Raw genomic sequence first — 18707 nt, 5'->3', positions numbered from 1 at the left:
TGTCATGCTCCTGCTGTGTTGGAATGATATTGATAATTGAAGACGGTGAAGTCTGGGGCCTCGTGTCTGTGAAAGCACATTGTGTTCAGTCCTCCTTTTACACAATACTGACAATACCTGTCTGGTCACTTTCTATGTGGGTTAAACCGCAGCACTCCCTGTCAACAACGTGTGTGTGTGTGTGTGTGTGTGTGTGTGTGTGTGTGTGTGCTTTTCAGACGCGTGTCAAAGCAAGAGCAGATTCAAGATTTTGTTTTGGCCTTTTAGTCATGTTTGATATGAACAAATGGCATTAAATGCACGCAGCATTTAATTCCATTTGTTTTGGTTCATTGCTTATTTTATGGGAAACTTTCATCCAGTTTAACAACTACCAAATATTAGGGGATAGGATTGTATTATATTTACTTACCTATACGACCTATATCAAAGTCTAACAAAAGGAATGGCTACTGAGAAAATGCGTGACCATGACAAACAAAACCATTATTTACTAATTGTTTCAATGTGGTTCTGTACTATATCAGAGAAAAAACAGTGAATAGTAGTTCTAAAGATCAAGCGCCTGTGGTGTTGTATACAAAAGAAAAACATTTTCTCAAACTAAATTTGCTTTTCAGTCCTTTGATCCTTTTATCTTTATGGTTCCTCCGGAGCAGGAAAAACACAAACTGGTATGTACAAAAGGGACTTTTGTTTCCTGTTTTAGTAGCTGGGTTTAGTCCCCTGGAACTATTTACTGATAAGGGCCAGAAGTCATCCAGAGGTTTCAGCTATCTCTCCAAGACCACCCGCAATCAACCCTCCCATCTCTGAGCAGATACTTAACCAACCAGTAGAAAACGTCAACAAAGACAAGCTCCCTCACAGGCTTCCCACCAGCTGACGGCAAATTTGTTGGCGCGCTCGGCCAAACTGGAGGCACTTCTGCTGGGCAAATGTTTCTCCTTTGGCCCTCGGATGGTCCAGTAGCTTGAAATGGGTGTGTTCACAGCCGTTTGCCAAGAAGTAACACAGCGCCTCGTTTGACACGGCTATGTTTTATGTCGACCCGACCTAACTTTGTGCAGACTCTTCCTGTTGTACATCCTGTCGGACCTTTTCATCCCAGAGATTGTATGTTGAAGATGGAAGGCTAGCAAAGGTCTGGTCCTGTGAACAAAACCGTTATTGAGGACGTGCAGCAATTCATACATATAATTCATTTTAATGTTGTGATGGATAACAAACATTTCAATCAGAATTAATTTAATATTTTTTGTGGTTTGATGTCTGCGTATCTGACCTGATCATGATTTTCACAATTTCCCAGCATTAACCACAAACTGTCTTTTTCTCTCTCTCCCTCTTACTCTCCTTGAAACAGCAACCATGTCCGCCGCAGACAAGTTCCTGTACGTGGACCGCAATGTGGTCAACAACCCTCTGGCACAGGCCGACTGGGCCACCAAGAAGCTGGTATGGGTGCCGTCGGAGCGCCTGGGCTTCGAGGCCGGCTCCGTGAAGGAGGAGCGCGGCGACGAGTGCGTGGTGGAGCTGGCGGACTCCGGCAAGAAGATCCGGGTGAACAAGGATGACATCCAGAAGATGAACCCGCCCAAGTTCAGCAAGGTGGAGGACATGGCCGAGCTCACCTGCCTGAACGAGGCCTCTGTGCTGCACAACCTGAAGGAGAGATACTACTCCGGCCTCATCTATGTGAGTATGGAGCCTGTCATGGATGCAAAATGCCATAAACAAAGCTTTGATTCACACATTCTACCTCATTATGCTACAGGGTTAAAGAGCAGTGATGCATAACTGGGAGAGAAACTAAAATGAGCTCCATGCAAGTGTGAGTCTTAACCCTCTGAACACCAAGCAGTTTAGGGTTTGGGTCCTGCACCTCCTATGGAAGTGGCACAATCATGGCTAGAAGTAGAGAGACCTCAAACATGTTTTTTGTGCAGCATAACACAGTTACAGTGCCAAAAAATAAAAAAAGGCTCTGCGCCCTATTTATATTGAACAATTCACATTTTTGCAACTTTTACTTGTTGGTTGATTTTATTAGTGGCGACATTTTAAATGAAATGAAGTGTTTTTGAATAAACATTGCTATTTGGTTCCTTTTTTGACGTTAGCGTACGTCACACGTGTTGTGTTAAAGGACCATCAGAAAGATTAAAATCTGACAAAAGATCATTATTTAGACTTTCTGGCTAGGATTAACTGTTTCTTTTCTCTTTTTCTTTTTTAAAGAAAACATGCTATTCAAGTCCAGACTGTTGGGTTTCAGAGGGTTAATGAATATCTGTGTGTTTTTAATAATAAAATGTAGTGTTTTGCAAATATTTTCCTTGTTTGTCCACCAAACAGTCATTGGGGTGACTTGATCACATTTGTTGAAAGCATTTTCCTTTTTTATTGTTATGAATTCCCTTCTGGCTTATAGAAAACATGTCATAGCCTCCAAACCAATTTATTTCCCTGGATGAACCTCCCAATTATATTACTAAGCCCCATTGTTTAAGACAAGCCATTGTACCTAAAGTGACACTGCTAATATTCTCATGGTATGCAAGCCTGTCCTGCTTCTCTACTCCTAGTTCTGTTTTGTGTTAGGAGTTGTCTTGTAAACAGGAAGCTGCAGGGAACAATGCACTCCAGAGTGTGTGTGTGGGGGGCTGGGGCTGGCTCTGGCTCATCAGGGTCCAGTTTTGCAACACTGGACATGGAATGTAAATGGTGTTGTAACTGCAATTACTTCCCCCATAATTCATGTTATTTATCCCCATGTGGTGGGCTGGGAGTGATTTGCTTCTCTTTGGTGTCTGTGACCCGGTCATATCAACACAGCCCTCCACAGATCCAGGCCCTGGTTTGGTTAGAGCGCCTGTGGGCTCTGTAGTCTTTTTGGAGCGACCGTTTCTCAAGGGAGAGCAGGGTGTACAACAGAGGGAGACATGCCTGGTACAAAGATGTTGGGGAGGGCAGTACAGGAATGCAGCACACAAAAAAGAATATCTGGAGTTATTGTTGCAGAAGAAAGAATCTAGATACACAAAAGAAAAGTTATTGTGGAGTTTATAAATAGGAATGGAGGAGGCTTTTAGCATTCATAACAGATTATTCTGCCCTGTAGACCTGAGATATGACTTGGCTAACCTGTAAAGTGGCTGCAGTTTCACATCGCTCGGCCAATCATCCGGTTAAACATGCAGCAGGGTGGGGTTGAGATTACGTAATGATATAGCAGGGTAACAAATCCAAATTCATGAGAAACCTTCAGCTCCGTCTTGATGGGGGATGGGAAGGCCTTAATATTGAATCAGTGCAACTTCTGTATTTTATAGAGAAGCAAATTTATGGGGGAAGCACTATACTGCGTAGCTTATGAAACATCCAGCATCCCTGTCCATGATCTGCACACTACATGGAGACTTGGATCACAATATTTATCCCATTTAAAAAAAAAAAAAAAAAAAAAAAACCTTCCTCCTTCACTAGTAACCCCACTTCTTCTTATTCCATGTTCAAGTGCAGTTTTTTCTTTTTTTTTTTTCTTCTAAATACTACCTCTATCCATCCTGCAGACATACTCTGGTCTCTTCTGTGTGGTCATAAACCCCTACAAGAACCTGCCCATCTACTCCGAGGAGATCGTTGACATGTACAAGGGCAAGAAGAGGCACGAAATGCCTCCTCACATCTACGCCATCACCGACACGTCCTACAGAAGCATGATGCAGGGTAAGTCGCGTCCTCACGATTGGGTATTGCATCATGAGAAGGAAAAAATGATGTGGAATTTAAAGTTTTTGCTTTTTGTTAAAACCTTTTCCAGATATTTTAGCAGCCCCTAAGCTTGTAATAAGATTGCATTGTTAATGAAGCTACTGTTCTCCGAGTAGCACAAAGCTGTAAACTATAAGGCTCCCAAGAGATCAGGTCCTACGTTTATATACTATAATATAGGCAGTTTATTTTGTCAGTAACTGCGCTAAAAAAATGATACGAGGTGCATGGGAGCAGCTTGTATAATGTACGGAACACAATGGGGACCGATCGCTGCAGAATATTGGATGTGACGCTTGCAGAGTTTTGCGAATGATTTACTCGTCCCAGTGGCCTCACAAAATACCAGACGTTCTCAATTCTAGCTAAGAAAGGTTGTTTTTATGGAATTTGAGGTCTGTGTGACTCCTATACAGGTCATTTCTCAAATTCTTTGGAAGAACATACAGGGGACGTTAAAATATAATCTTGCTTGTTTAGTTTGTTCTTGAGACTGATAAAGTTGAACTTTACAGAGCAGCTCTCGGATCACAAAACTTGTATATGTAAATCTGTGCCCTCAGATTCTGTCTATTCTGCTTATTATTCCACGCCTTTATTAAATTAAGTAATTACTGCTAATGTAGCATTCTAATAAACCGTGCCGTCAAATTCACAGCTCAAGGTTTTGTTTTTTTCCTACTAAAGTAATGTTTTCGGAACTCACCAGACTGTTCTAGCTGTTCTGTTTTTGGCCTTTGTCAGTTTGGTCCTTATATCCACTTTGATTGGTGTTTCCTGCAGGGCTATTGTATTGGAATGTGTTCCTTTAATCCATCTTCTGTTTTCAGTCTTATCTTGGCAATACTGCCTCATTTTAGGTCTATTTTCCTGATGTTTAGTGTGTCATGCGCACCACACATAAAAAACAACTCCCCTCTTTCCCAATCCTCATCTTTTTTTTTTTTTTTTTTTTTTTTTTTTTTTTTTTTTGGCTCCAGCAAATAGGGAGGCGAAGGGTAATTAGCTGATTAGGTTGCAACCCAGCAGCACCTCTTTTACAGTCACAGGATGCCGGATATGGATTTCCTGTCTGTGGCCAATGCACTTCCTGTTGTGCAGACTACAAAAGTCATATGCGCCGCGGCGATAACGCATGCTCACTTAGAACATGCGGCATAGCTGTTTTGCAGGGGTTTTGCATAATCGACATTTGCATCTTTTTCCACAGATCGTGAAGACCAGTCCATTCTTTGCACGTGAGTTACAAACGTCCACATCACACCTTAGAGAAACAATAAATCTAGTCTTCTACTGTTTTGTTTTTTAGACCTTCTCTAAATAGTTTTTCTTTTTGTCTCACAGAGGAGAGTCTGGTGCCGGTAAGACAGAGAACACCAAGAAGGTCATCCAGTATCTGGCTCACGTGGCCTCATCTCACAAGACCAAGAAAGACCAGGTCAGTCCTGCCTCTGAGCTACACAGTTCCTCCCTCAAACCTTCCTTCCATTACTCTTTTTACATCCCCTCCAGTCACGCCTTTTTATCTCTGACTTCTCTCCCTTCGTCTCTCACTTTACTCCCTGCTGTTGCTCTTTATTCACTTAATTTGCAGGTAAGACGCACTCCCTAAATTCCTCCAGGGCAATGGTCTTCCAGGAACAACACTCTCCAGATCACTTTTTTTCACACTTGAAACAAACAACTTTTTAATTTGTGACTGTGATGTGCATCGACGTTATTTTGTGCACACTTGATCATGCACATGATTGTTAAATTGCATCACATTGTTGTATCCAAGCAGGTATTGCAGCAGACATAAAAAGAAAAAAAAAAACTCTAGTGGTACAGCTGTCACAGAAAAGAGCTACCATCAAAGGGGAATTGGTGGCAATCAAAGAGGGGAAGCCCCGCCCCTTTCCGGTGTCCCCCCAAGAGACCTTACTTCGTAAAAATATGTACAGGGGTCAATGGCAAAAGACGAAATTTGAATTAATCGTGTTTGAATGGTGCTGTAAATTACACATATGATGTTTGTCAATTTAAAATGTAATATTGCAGGTCAAGAAAGTTTTTTTTTATTTTGTCACTTATTGTCATTAAGTTTTGTGTGAAACCGCTCAGTGAAAAATATCTTTCGTCTGCACATAATGAGCTTTATTCCATGCACTACGTAGCGTTATCGGACCTGATGTGATTTATCCAGTGCCAAACACACAGGCATAGAGAGACGTCACTTACACAACTTTTGGGTGTGAAGCCTTTCTAATGATGTATTTTCACAGTGCAGTTTTAATACAAAATGCCACTTTCTGTTTGTGCAAAATTATCTTTTAAATTGACAAACATCATACCTGTAATCAATGGCAAAATTCAGCACGATCAAAAAGTTATTTTCTTCTTGCTGTTGACTACTTTACATATTTTTTTCCAAAATGAGGTCCCATGGCGGTCCACCAGAAGGGGCGGGACTTCGCCTCTCTGTAGCCCAGCAGGCACAGAGAAACAGTAGTGCAGATTTAAAGACATTTTACACAGACCAGATGTCTTATTCCACGTGTGACGCATTTGGCTTTGCTGATTTAACTGCACCTTCTCATCAGAAATAAAACTACTATTTATCAGTTGTGCGTCAGACTTGTCTGGAAAAGCTGCACCGCTGTTATCTGGCCTGCCTGCTTCATGATAAAATGTCCCTGAAAGCAACGTAGTGATGAAAGCACACATCCATCATCCCCTTTTTTTTGAGGTTGTCGTATTTCTCTCTTCCCATCAACAGAACAGCTCGATCCTGTCACATGTGAGTTAACTCTCTCCCTACCATTCGCTCTTCCTCCCCACCTGCTTCTGTCATCACCTTCCACCTCGCCCCCCTCCCTCATCCTCCCTCCCTCCCTCCCTTTCCCCCCCTCGCTGGAGCGCACTGTTGTGGGAGTCACTTTGTATTTGAGGGCAGAGGTGACGTGTCCTGCCAGCCAATAGGAAGTAAGGGAGGAAGTTTGTTTGCAGATCGGTGGCAGCCTTTTTATGTTCCTGTGAAAAATTCAGCCAGACAATGGAAGGATAAGAGGGAGGGGTCTTTGCTGGAGAAAAGAAAATACACAGCAATTTTTGGTCTAAGTGACCTATTTAGGCATTTGTCTGGTTGAATTTTTTCATCATCTGTATCGCTACTCTGTCCAAGTCCAGTTTGACTGCTTTTCTCTTTTTGCATAACTTTTTTTATTTTATTTATCAAGAGGTTCAGTGAAAGAACAGAAGTCCAGAATCAGATTTGCAGAAGTTTTAAATGAATTGATAATCTAGGCTCTTCACTCAGTGATTTAATACTATCGCTCAGAAAAGTTTGATGAATAAATTACACTCGCAGACAACCTCTGAGACAACTTTTCTTTTGTGCAGTGTTGTGCATTGCCATATATTCTTTAAACACAACATGTAGAATTTACTCACTTTACTTACGATTTAGTGCAGCAGTAGCCTTTGGATTTTGGCTGACGTCGTTCCATGTTTTGAGTGACAGAGTTAAGTGAAATATCGTGGAAGCTTATGCAAGACCCTGCTGGAAAGCACAAATGCTTAGCAACACATTTTTGGGGGAAATAAATGACTAAAACCAAGCGAGTAAAGCGCGAAGAAATAAATTTTATCAAAGAAGAAAAGGATCGCTTGTTTGTTTGTTTATGCTTTGGGTTCACTGGATTGTTCTGCGTTGGGTAACAGGTGACGGGATACTGATGAGGGTCACAGGGTCTCTGGGTGTTTGCAGATTTGGGCACTAACATGACGTTATGTGTGTGTGTGTGGGGGAAATGCTTGGGTGCAATGTGTGTGTTGCTTGTGTGTGTGTGTATGTGTGTATATGGTATCCCTCCTTTTGATCACTTAATGTTCATATGTTTTCGTACACTCGCTGTTTTTGCTTCTCCTCAGACGTAAGTATGTCGGCATATTTCTTTAAAAAGAAGCAAAATCATCAGTTTCTTACAATGAAGTAATATTCTGTTAAATGAAATGACAGATGATAATATGAGGATCTCATGGTGCATCAGTGGTTAGATCTGAACCCATGGCTGAGAACTATCTTGATCTTATAATGTTGCGTTGCTGTTCTCTTCGTGTCCATCAGGGGGAGCTGGAGAAGCAGCTGCTGCAGGCTAACCCCATCCTCGAGGCCTTTGGCAACGCCAAGACTGTCAAGAACGACAACTCCTCTCGATTTGTAAGACTCAGGGCTCCATCTTGTGATTCAGACTTCTTACTTACTGCCTGTTTTCCTGCTGGACTGTTTCACATGCCTCTCTTCATTTTTTGTTTTTCCTCCTCTAGGGAAAGTTCATCAGGATCAACTTTGATGTCAATGGTTACATCGTCGGTGCCAATATTGAAACTTGTATCCTTGATGCTGTAATTGCGATTCTTTTTTCCCATTTAAAGACATTTTGAGTTCTTGTTGTTTTCTTTTGTGTCTCAAGACAATGCACAAAAGCAGATTTGGAAATACAGCCGTGGTAGTATTGGGAAAAGCTTTTCCTTGACAGATTGGTCACCAGACTTGTTGGAGAAATCCCGTGCCATTCGTCAGGCCAAAGACGAGAGGACCTTCCACATCTTCTACTACTTGCTCACAGGGGCCGGAGATAAGTTGCGCAGTAAGCGACATATTCCTTAACTCTCTGTTTAAAGACAGCAGACTCAGGGTTTTCTCTTTTGACCTTTTTAACTCACTCTGACCATTCGTTTCTCTCAGATGAACTCCTCCTGGAAAATTACAACAACTACCGTTTCCTCTCCAACGGGAACGTTACCATTCCCGGGCAGCAGGACAAGGACCTGTTCACAGAGACCCTGGAGGCCTTTAAGATCATGAGCATCCCCGAGGATGAGCAAATAGGTGAGGCACACAGCAAATTCCTTTTCAAAACAACTTGTAGGTTTCAGTGCAACGTAAAACCATGTCAATGCTCCTGTTTGTTATTTTTTTGTGCAGGCTTGTTGAAGGTGGTGGCCTCTGTGCTACAGCTCGGGAACATGAGCTTTAAGAAGGAGCGCCACACAGACCAGGCCTCCATGCCCGACGATACCGGTACGTCAGAGCTCAACCTGAAGTAGCTGGCTATGTCCGGCAGAAGCCCGTCTTCTACAGTAGTCAGCACCGTAGAGAACCTTGATGAGTAGTCAATGTTCCTGCAGTTACACCTTAATTCTTGTTTTTCCCAATCCTCGTCTTTCAACTCCACCCTTTTGCTGTGTTTTCTTCCTCTTCTTTATTCCGCATCAGCTGCCCAGAAGGTGAGCCACCTCATGGGCATGAACGTCACGGACTTCACCAGGGCCATCCTGTCGCCCCGCATCAAGGTGGGCAGGGACTACGTCCAGAAGGCCCAGACCCAGGAGCAGGCGGAGTTTGCCGTGGAGGCCCTGGCCAAGGCCACCTACGAGAGGATGTTCCGCTGGCTCGTCATGAGGATCAACAAAGCCCTGGACAAGACCAAGAGGCAGGGGGCCTCCTTCATCGGCATCCTCGACATCGCTGGATTTGAGATCTTCGAGGTAATCAAGACTTGCCGGTGTAGTCGGTAGCATAATTTGCTTGTCCATGTTTTGATATGTGCTGTTGAACGACTGTGTTTTTAAATATTTTTTCCCCCTGTGTTTATCCCGCCAGCTCAACTCATTTGAGCAGCTGTGCATCAACTACACCAACGAGAAGCTGCAGCAGCTCTTCAACCACACCATGTTCATCCTGGAGCAGGAGGAGTACCAGAGGGAGGGCATCGAGTGGAGCTTCATTGACTTCGGCCTGGACCTGCAGCCCTGCATCGAGCTCATTGAGAAACCTGTGAGTTTTGGAAATCCTACTTGCCTGTATGGCCTTCGTTTCCCCACGTGACCCGGCATTTAGTCCTGCTTACTACTTTATTCTTCCACTGTGTTTAGTACATCACTGTGTTTCTGTCTCGTGCCTCAATATCTCCCCTTCTGTACACAGGCCAGTCCCCCTGGTATCCTCGCCCTGCTGGATGAGGAGTGCTGGTTCCCCAAAGCTACAGACAAGAGCTTTGTTGAGAAGGTGCTCCAGGAGCAGGGCACTCACCCAAAGTTCTTTAAGCCCAAGAAACTGAAGGATGAGGCAGACTTCTGTATCATCCATTACGCTGGCAAGGTAAATACTTCATTAGGATGCATTCTCATTATCACATTTTTTTTTTAGGCCTGATTGGTCCATCCATTTTCACTTCTCGTCCGGTTCCCAAACTCCATGATAATGTCCCAGAGGTCTAAGAGAGAGTCTTCCTCCCTAATGTCACTCCTCAGGTGGACTACAAGGCAGACGAGTGGCTGATGAAGAACATGGACCCCTTGAACGACAACGTGGCCTCACTGCTCAACCAGTCCACCGACAAGTTTGTGTCCGAGCTTTGGAAAGACGGTGAGTTGAGGCAGATAAACTCAGGAGTCCGTGCAGTGCCGGATGTGGGAATATATATATTTCATGTCTGCTTTCCATTTTGCATTTCACAGTGCTTTTTTTTTTTTTTTTTTTTTGCTCTTTTATTGTCTGGTGTGTGGACCTTTGTTTTTACCTTCTCAAATCCCACTTCTTTCCATCCATTTCTTCCTCTGTACGGCCCTGTTTTTGTCTGTCGTTCTCTCTTTTTACTGGGTCTCAGAGGTACAGAATTGTCAGAGAGCCTATTTTTATCACCGTTTTCCTATTCTACACTCAGACTCAGGTGACAAGGTTTCTTTTTTAATTTGTTTAGTCCTTCCCTCTTGTACCTGGTGTTTTTAAACATGCTTTTCTTCCATGAATCCCTCACTGCCGTCCATCCTTTTCTCCTAAATGTTCAAACTTGTGTTTTGGGTTTAAACTTTCACTAGATTAATTATTGTTTCTGAGTCTTGCAGTAACAAAAACCTTTGGTCATCTTAACCACTTGTTGCTCTGTCATTGAACTCTCCTTTTCTCCCCCTGTGTAATAGTGTTGTTTGGGGACTCCTGGTGTTGGTCATGGGTACAGCAGCGATGGGTAGATACTGCATGGGTTTGGTGTGTTTTAAAAAACAGAAAAGAAAAAAAATATTCACCACAAAACAAAAATACATGCACACTGCCACAGTTTGCCACTTTCCTGACACACATATATATATTCAATCGAACCATCACACATAAGTTGTCACTCAGAGACATATGAGCCGGCGGTGTCGACAGTTGACCAGCCGCTTCCATGCACTGCACTGTGTTCTAGTTATGGTGTGTAATCTGTCCACGCTTCACTGGCTTCCCTTTTTTTTTTTTTTTTTTTTTTTGGTGACTCCTTACTTGTCCCCATATGCCTGATTCCCTGATTTTCCCTCAGCATTCTCTCTGCGTTTGTGTGGTGTTTCACTGTTCCTGGTGTTATGAACCGCCTCCACTCTCTCTCTCCTGGTGTATGTTACCAAAAGGAAGAGGAGACCCAATGGTCATAGTCATTCTTGCATTTGGTTTGAGTTTGCCTGGTTAAATATTCAAATGCTTGAATCTAAAATCCCCTGGTTTATAACATAATGTCTCTCCTCTCTCTATTGTTGTCTTGTTTTCAGTGGACCGCATCGTGGGTCTGGATAAGGTGTCCATGTCGGACATGCCCGGTGCCTTCAAGACCCGCAAGGGTATGTTCCGCACAGTGGGCCAGCTGTACAAAGAGCAGCTGTCCAAGCTCATGGCCACTCTGAGGAACACCAACCCCAACTTTGTCCGTTGCATCATCCCCAACCACGAGAAGAAGGTACACAAGAAGTGCTGGCATCTGTTTGGTAGACTTTCTTCTGCAGGAACTTTCCCAGAGGACCCAAATACTTTTTGAGGAACTCAAAAGGTCTTTGAGTCCTTGGGGAAAGAAAATGAATGAAAAAAGTCCCTGGGTCGGTATTTGTGTTTTCTAATGTTTCAGGAAGTTTAAGGTTGGAGTTTGAAGGGCTGACTGTTGCTGGTCCTGTCTGCTGATTTGTCAAACCCAGACACAAATGACGACAACAACTTGCATACCAATTTATTCCCAAAAAAACAAAAAACCTAGGGCTGCCCCCTCCTAGTCGATTTATTGTCGTTTTGGTCTTAGGCGACTACAAACTCTTTAGTCAATTAGCTTTTCTTCATGCTTTTTTATTTCCAAGAAACGTATGAGCACATTTCTTGTAAATGAGATAAGATTTATAAATGTGGTGCCTTTGCGTGATACCTTGTCGAAAACATCCAACTACAGTTATGTCGATTTAATCCACTAATCGATTATTAGTCGAAAAAAATTGTATGAGTGTTGGACTAGGACTTTTATTTCCTGGTTTAGTTCTTGAGTTAAGTCCCTCTGGTTCCATGTTTCCTGAGCCCTTTTTGTTGTTCTATAAACCACTCTGTAGAGCTGTTCACACTGCTTATCAGTAAATGTTCCCCGTTCTCAGGCTGGCAAACTGGACCCCCATCTGGTCCTGGACCAGCTCAGGTGCAATGGCGTGCTGGAGGGGATCCGTATCTGCAGACAGGGCTTCCCCAACCGCATCGTGTTCCAGGAGTTCAGACAGAGGTGAGAAAATAACATTCTTCCCAGAATGGCTTGTTCTCTGGTAGGTGTGTGTCAGAAAAAAATAAATCCTATCATCTGCTTCCTCTCCAAGGTATGAAATCCTCACTCCCAATGCCATCCCCAAAGGCTTCATGGATGGAAAGCAGGCCTGCGTGCTTATGGTAAGGGCTCCACAATATTTCTGGCTAAGCTCCGCACTAACGAGTCCCTCTGCAGTTTAATTTGATCAGCGCTGTCCTGTCCCGTCAGGTCAAAAGCCTGGAGCTGGATCCAAACCTGTTCAGGATCGGCCAGAGCAAAGTCTTCTTCAGGGCGGGAGTCCTCGCTCACCTGGAGGAGGAGAGAGACATGAAGATCACGGACATCATCATCAGTTTCCAGGCCTGGTGCAGAGGCTACGTGGCCCGCAAGTAAGAGAAGACCTTCTGTGACTTGGCTGCAAGATCCTGTTTAGTAACTTGTGAACAAAATAAATAATTGAAGCGTTTGAACAAGATTTTTTTATTTTTTTTTAATCTGCACCTTTTGAATTGATATTGCTTCATAGGGCTTTTGCCAAGAGACAGCAGCAGCTGACCGCGATGAAGGTGATCCAGAGGAACTGCGCCGCTTATCTCAAACTCAGGAACTGGCAGTGGTGGAGGCTCTTCACCAAGGTAAACCTCAGTTTCTTTCAACATCTTTGCCAACATTTTCTTTAACCTACCCCTCCCCCACGCCACATTTTTTAATTGTCCTTTCTAACATCCATTATTTTGTCCTCAGGTGAAGCCTCTGTTGCAAGTCAGCAGGCAGGAGGAGGAGATGCAGGCCAAGGATGACGAGCTGGTGAAGGTGAAGGAGAAGCATTTGTATGCTGAGCAGCAGCTCAAGGAGATGGAGGATAAACAGCATCAGGTAAAAATATAAAAAGACACAATCTCTGCTACGTACATCAAGAAATTGGTATGAAATGTAGAAGAGACATCCTTATAATATTCAGTGATGGATGATGAGGGAGGACACTTTGTTTGAATATTGATATTTAAATCTTTTATTTGCACGATCACAGTTGGGCGCCGAGAAGAATGCCCTGCAGGAGCAGCTTCAGGCTGAGACAGAACTCTGCGCCGAGGCGGAGGAGATGAGAGCGCGTCTGGCCGCCAGGAAGCAGGAGCTGGAGGAGATCCTCCACGACCTGGAGGCCCGCGTGGAGGAGGAAGAGGAGCGTGCCTCGCAGCTCTTGTCTGAGAAAAAGAAGATGCAGCAGAACATCGGAGTAAGTTCTACTCGCCTCCATTACACACGCTAATTTAGAAATGTACTGCTGTTTGTATGTCTGTGCCAACTCTGCTAACGTTCATCATCTCACAGGACTTGGAGCAGCAGCTGGACGAGGAGGAAGCGGCAAGACAGAAGCTTCAGCTTGAGAAGGTCACCTTGGAGGCCAAGATGAAGAAGATTGAAGATGAGGTCATGGTTCTCGACGACCAGAACAACAAACTAAACAAGGTTAGGACGAGAGGAACTATCAACAATGTGACGGACACTTGGATTGGTCAATTGAAGACGTGGTAACTCGTTAGTCTTTCGGTGCAAGTGCACTGACAAACTGAAGATGGAGCTAGTAACAAATGCAGCGCTCAATTCAACCCTTTCTGCTAAGGACAAATGTTAGAAATGAAAGTGTCATTTCTGAGGATACTTATTGTTGACCTGATTTTTTATTTTTTATTTTGTGAATACAGGAGAAGAAGTTGCTGGATGAGAGGATCTCTGAGTACACCACCAACCTGACGGAGGAGGAGGAGAAATCCAAGAGCCTGCAGAAACTCAAAACCAAACATGAGGCCATGATCACAGACCTGGAGGGTAGGACGAGAACAAGATAGTGTCAAACAGTCACTTGCATTAGCTATTATAGAACCCAGAGGTCCTAAAGAGGTGTAACTATAGTTTCCAACTTTTTTTCCTCTCTATAAACTCGTATGTGTTCTTCTTTTTATTTTTATTTTTAAATGTTAGACCGCCTGCGCAGGGAGGAGAAGCAGCGCCAGGAGCTGGAAAAGAACCGACGCAAGCTGGACGGCGACTTCAACGAGATTCACGACCAGATTGCCGAGCTGCAGGCCCAGATTGCCGAGCTCCGCGCCCAACTCGCCAAGAAGGAGGAAGAGCTCCAGGCAGCTTTGGCCAGGTCTGAATGGGACTTAACCGCTCCTTGTTTTATTAATTGTTTGTCATTTTACTGCCATTTACACATTTTTTTTTTGGTGATCTATTCCTCCCGTCAGGATCGAGGAGGAGGCGGCGCAGAAGAACCTGGCTCAGAAAAAGATCCGTGAGATGGAGGCTCAGCTCTCTGAGCTGCAGGAAGACCTGGAGCTGGAGAGGCAGGCGCGCACCAAGGCAGAGAAACACCGCAGGGACCTGGGAGAAGAGCTGGAGGCCCTCAAGACCGAGCTGGAGGACACTCTGGACTCAACCGCCGCTCAGCAGGAGCTCAGGTATAGATACTGGTGGTCTAAGTAACGCCAATGCGTTTTTTGAGTCTTTCATACATCTTGACACGACGAGATTAAGTTCCGCTCTTCCCTCTTAGGTCCAAGCGCGAGACCGAGGTGGCACATCTCAAAAAGACTCTGGACGAAGAGGCAAAAACTCACGATCAGCAGCTGGTTGAGATGAGGCAGAAACACGGCCAGGCCTTCGACGAGCTCAACGAGCAGCTGGAGCAGGCAAAGAGGGTAAATCGCTATCAGAGCCCTTTTTATCAGAACTACTTTGATTTCCCCTTAATGCACATTTGTTATTTTGACTGCTGAAACCTTTAATGCCCGCCCCCCCCCTGCAGAACAAAGTGTCCATGGAGAAGGCCAAGCAGGCTCTGGAGTCGGAGAGGAACGAGCTAGTCATTGAGCTGCAGACGCTGATGCAGGGGAAGGGAGACTCAGAGCATCGCCGGAAGAAGGCCGAAGGCCTGGTCCAGGAGCTGCAGCTCAAACACTCTGAGAGCGAGCGCATGAGGCTGGAGCAGGCTGAGAAACTGGCCAAAGTGCAGGTACAATTCTTTGTTTGCACCCACAATGATTACACTGATGATTGCTGCTCTCTGCGTATGCTCCAAATCCATACAGATTGAAAACTGATTAGGTGACGCGTTGTTTCCGTTCAGTGGTTCACTAGTTGCCTTTTGTCCACAGGCCGAGCTGGAGAATGTCAACACTGTGCTGTGTGACGTGGAGGGCAAGTCCATCAAGGCAACAAAAGACTTCTCTTCTGTGGAGTCCCAACTGCAGGATGTTCAGGTACGTACTGACACACCCGCTGTTTATGGCCTCCTTTATGTTCAGCCATAACACAAACTTAATTAAAACGTTCCCTTTCTCTGGATGCTTTCGCCAAATTTCAATATATTTCTGGCTAATGTGGTCAAAGAACACACTGCTGGCCTGCAGCTCTTCAAGGGCATTCAAGAAGAAGCATAACATTGTTTTTATAAAAAAAAAGGCTGTACCCTAAAAAATTATAAAAGGAAGATGAAGTATCATATATGACCTCCAAAAATACGTGAAAGTAATGCTGTATTAACTGGTCTCATCCTTTAATTTGGCCATTTTTGTTGCAAAGACGAAGAGGAGAGGGAATAATTTACGTTATTTATTGTATGATTCAAAATGTACTGTGAAAAAGATTTTCAATATGTAAATCTTTTTTATTTTCAAAGTTTTATATACTGGATGCATCACTATAAAATCCATTTTTAGTGTGTGTGTACTCTGGAGGTTTAGAGTTTACATAACACTCTTACACTCTTAATGGACAACAATTTGTATCCAAAATCCTGCGTACATGTATAATATCTTAAACTCATATTTAAGGTGATAGGCTGAGAAACTCTCTCCCCCCCCTTCAAATAAGGAATTTGATAATGTTCTAAATGCAAGAAGAAAAAAAAATTGTGTCGAGGGGGACTTTAATTTAATTATTTATTAAGATGTGTCGTGTGATTGATCGGGTAAATTGCTCACATTTTAAGATATTAAAACCGTTGATGATATCACAAAAATCAAATGGTCTGCGATGTCTGATTCAGCGTCCTATGCCCACTTTTCCAACAGGAACTCCTCACAGAAGAGACGCGCCAGAAGCTGTCCCAAAGCACACGTCTGCGTCAGCTGGAGGACGAGCAGACCAACCTGAGAGAACAGCTGGAGGAGGAAGAAGAGGCCAAGAGGATTATGGAGAAGCAGCTGCAAACCGTTCAGGCTCAGGTAAGAAAAAACACGAGAACATGCCACTCAAACTTGAGATGCACACAGCTAAGAACCTCCATTTGGATATTTTATGAAGCATCACAGCATTGAATGCTTGAGTGACGCACCGTCTCTTTTCGTACAGCTTCTTGAAATGAAGAAGAAGGTGGAGCAGGACGCGGGTTGCCTGGAGACCGCCGAGGAGGGGAAGAAGAGGATTCAGAGGGACCTGGAGGCAATAAACCTGCGCATGGAGGAGAAATGTTCTGCCTACGAGAAGCTGGACAAAACCAAGACACGTCTCCAGCAGGAGCTGGACGACCTGCTGGTAGACCAGGACCACCTCCGGCAGATCGTCTCCAACCTGGAGAAGAAGCAGAAGAAGTTTGACCAGGTGAGATGTGTGTGTTAGTAAAGTGTGTGTGTGTGTGCGTGTGTGTGTTAGAGAAACACTTCTTTAATCTTCATGGACTCTAATTCTAAAGATTTCCCGACTTTCCGCAGATGCTGGCGGAGGAGAAGAACATCTCTGCCCGCTATGCAGAGGAGCGTGACAAGGCTGAAGCTGAGGCCCGTGAAAAGGAGACCCGGGCACTGGCTCTAACCCGTGAGCTGGACTCTCTGATGGACATCAAGGATGAAGTTGACCGCAACAACAAACTGCTCCGGGCCGAGATGGAGGACCTGGTGTCCTCTAAGGACGACGTTGGCAAGAGCGTAAGTGTGTAAAATGTGTGTTTTCAGAGGCGTGTTTTAGCCCATCATGCCCTCATCACAAAATCTTTTTTTTTTTTTTTTTTTTTTTTTTGCAGGTCCACGAGCTGGAGAAGGCAAAGCGTGCGATGGAGCAGCAGCTGGAGGAGATGAAGACTCAGCTGGAGGAGCTGGAGGACGAGCTTCAGGGCACAGAGGACGCCAAACTGCGTCTGGAGGTCAACATGCAGGCCATGAAGGCTCAGTATGAGAGAGACCTGTCGGGACGGGACGAGATGGGCGAGGAGAAGAAGAGGGCTCTGGTCAAACAGGTACGAATGGGATATAGACTGAACTAAATCTTGTTTATATGGTAACTGATTAACTGCGTCCTGTGGGAAGTTGGTTCTAGACTGGTGAACATTCTGTATATAATATTCTAGAACAGTTTGGTTACAGACAAAAAAAACATCTGTACTCGGTAGACCAGTATTGTTTTCAAACTTTGACAAGATTGCTCTTTAGAAACAAGAGACATTCAAGTATTGCAATAACACAGCTGTATGGAAAAAGCTAACTTCAACAAAACTTAAAAAGTTTAGCCGAATAAATTCTGACAGAGCAAAGATTTAAGTCACATGACTGATCTGTAATTCCTGCTGTCGGCCTCTTCTCGGATATTCCCATTGCTTGTCTTTGTCTTTCCAACAGCATCTAACAATCTCTTCTTCTTCTACTTTGTTTACTGACCGATGATAGCCCTGTATATACTGCCAACCTCTGACCAAACTACGCTGTAGCCAAGTTTATTTGCTACGAACCAGTGACTACAAAATCGCCTAATTCCGCAACATTCAAAAGTTTGCTTAAAAGTCGCTTGACAATTAAATGGAAATAGTCAGAGCCTGCTTTTCCACCTTCACAATCATTTGAAAATGAGCATGACCTATAAGTGTACAGGCTGTTGCCATAATCAGAGATAAATTGGTAAATGTCTTACACAGTGGTGCTTTTTAAATAGCTGCTGCAGTAAATTTACTGCATTAGTCCTGATTTAGACAGATGCAATTGACTAACTTGAAATCAATGATGACCAATGATCAATTAAATGTGGTTTGATTTTAGTTATGTAATTAATGTTTACATAAACGGGGCTAAGAAATTCTTGGTTGTGGGTAATGGAGCGTATGCTGAACTCAAATGGATATCCGTCAGGTGCGGGAGATGGAGATGGAGCTGGAGGATGAGAGGAAGCAGCGCTCCGCAGCCGTGGCCGCGCGCAAGAAGCTGGAGCTGGACCTGAAGGAGCTGGAGGCGGGCATCGACATGGCCAACAAGAACCGCGACGAGGCCCTGAAACAGCTGAAGAAAATCCAAGTGAGTCGGTTGTTCAATATGCTGCAATACAACAACAAAAGCCATTGTCGGCATCAGCCGCTTCATCTGGCTCTGT

General features: G+C 44.1%; 1 protein-coding gene across 2 annotated transcripts in view; it reads left to right on the top strand.

Moving 5' to 3' along the window:
* The window catches only part of LOC129098360 (myosin-9-like), a 33086-nt gene that overhangs the window by 10240 nt on the left and 4139 nt on the right, over positions 1–18707 (top strand). The window contains exons 2-34 of one of the 2 annotated variants that reach the window (XM_054607352.1): positions 1367–1698; positions 3576–3732; positions 4988–5015; positions 5122–5215; positions 6536–6556; positions 7886–7978; positions 8086–8149; positions 8310–8408; positions 8507–8650; positions 8747–8842; positions 9038–9309; positions 9425–9598; positions 9749–9922; positions 10075–10189; positions 11347–11531; positions 12205–12326; positions 12418–12487; positions 12576–12736; positions 12874–12982; positions 13092–13223; positions 13378–13584; positions 13680–13817; positions 14054–14177; positions 14331–14502; positions 14600–14812; positions 14908–15052; positions 15160–15366; positions 15509–15613; positions 16427–16579; positions 16707–16955; positions 17066–17278; positions 17374–17586; positions 18470–18631. In XM_054607352.1, the coding sequence (XP_054463327.1) occupies positions 1372–1698; positions 3576–3732; positions 4988–5015; positions 5122–5215; positions 6536–6556; positions 7886–7978; positions 8086–8149; positions 8310–8408; positions 8507–8650; positions 8747–8842; positions 9038–9309; positions 9425–9598; positions 9749–9922; positions 10075–10189; positions 11347–11531; positions 12205–12326; positions 12418–12487; positions 12576–12736; positions 12874–12982; positions 13092–13223; positions 13378–13584; positions 13680–13817; positions 14054–14177; positions 14331–14502; positions 14600–14812; positions 14908–15052; positions 15160–15366; positions 15509–15613; positions 16427–16579; positions 16707–16955; positions 17066–17278; positions 17374–17586; positions 18470–18631 (4938 nt within the window). In that variant the 5' untranslated portion in view covers positions 1367–1371. The remainder of the gene's footprint in view (positions 1–1366; positions 1699–3575; positions 3733–4987; positions 5016–5121; positions 5216–6535; positions 6557–7885; positions 7979–8085; positions 8150–8309; positions 8409–8506; positions 8651–8746; positions 8843–9037; positions 9310–9424; positions 9599–9748; positions 9923–10074; positions 10190–11346; positions 11532–12204; positions 12327–12417; positions 12488–12575; positions 12737–12873; positions 12983–13091; positions 13224–13377; positions 13585–13679; positions 13818–14053; positions 14178–14330; positions 14503–14599; positions 14813–14907; positions 15053–15159; positions 15367–15508; positions 15614–16426; positions 16580–16706; positions 16956–17065; positions 17279–17373; positions 17587–18469; positions 18632–18707) is intronic. The other variant, XM_054607353.1, reaches the window with a different exon arrangement.

This window comes from Anoplopoma fimbria, chromosome 11 (genome assembly GCF_027596085.1).
Source record: "Anoplopoma fimbria isolate UVic2021 breed Golden Eagle Sablefish chromosome 11, Afim_UVic_2022, whole genome shotgun sequence".
Lineage (NCBI taxonomy): Eukaryota > Metazoa > Chordata > Actinopteri > Perciformes > Anoplopomatidae > Anoplopoma > Anoplopoma fimbria.
The sequence above is the reverse complement of the archived record's forward strand: the minus strand, read 5'-3'. Positions and strand labels throughout refer to the sequence as shown.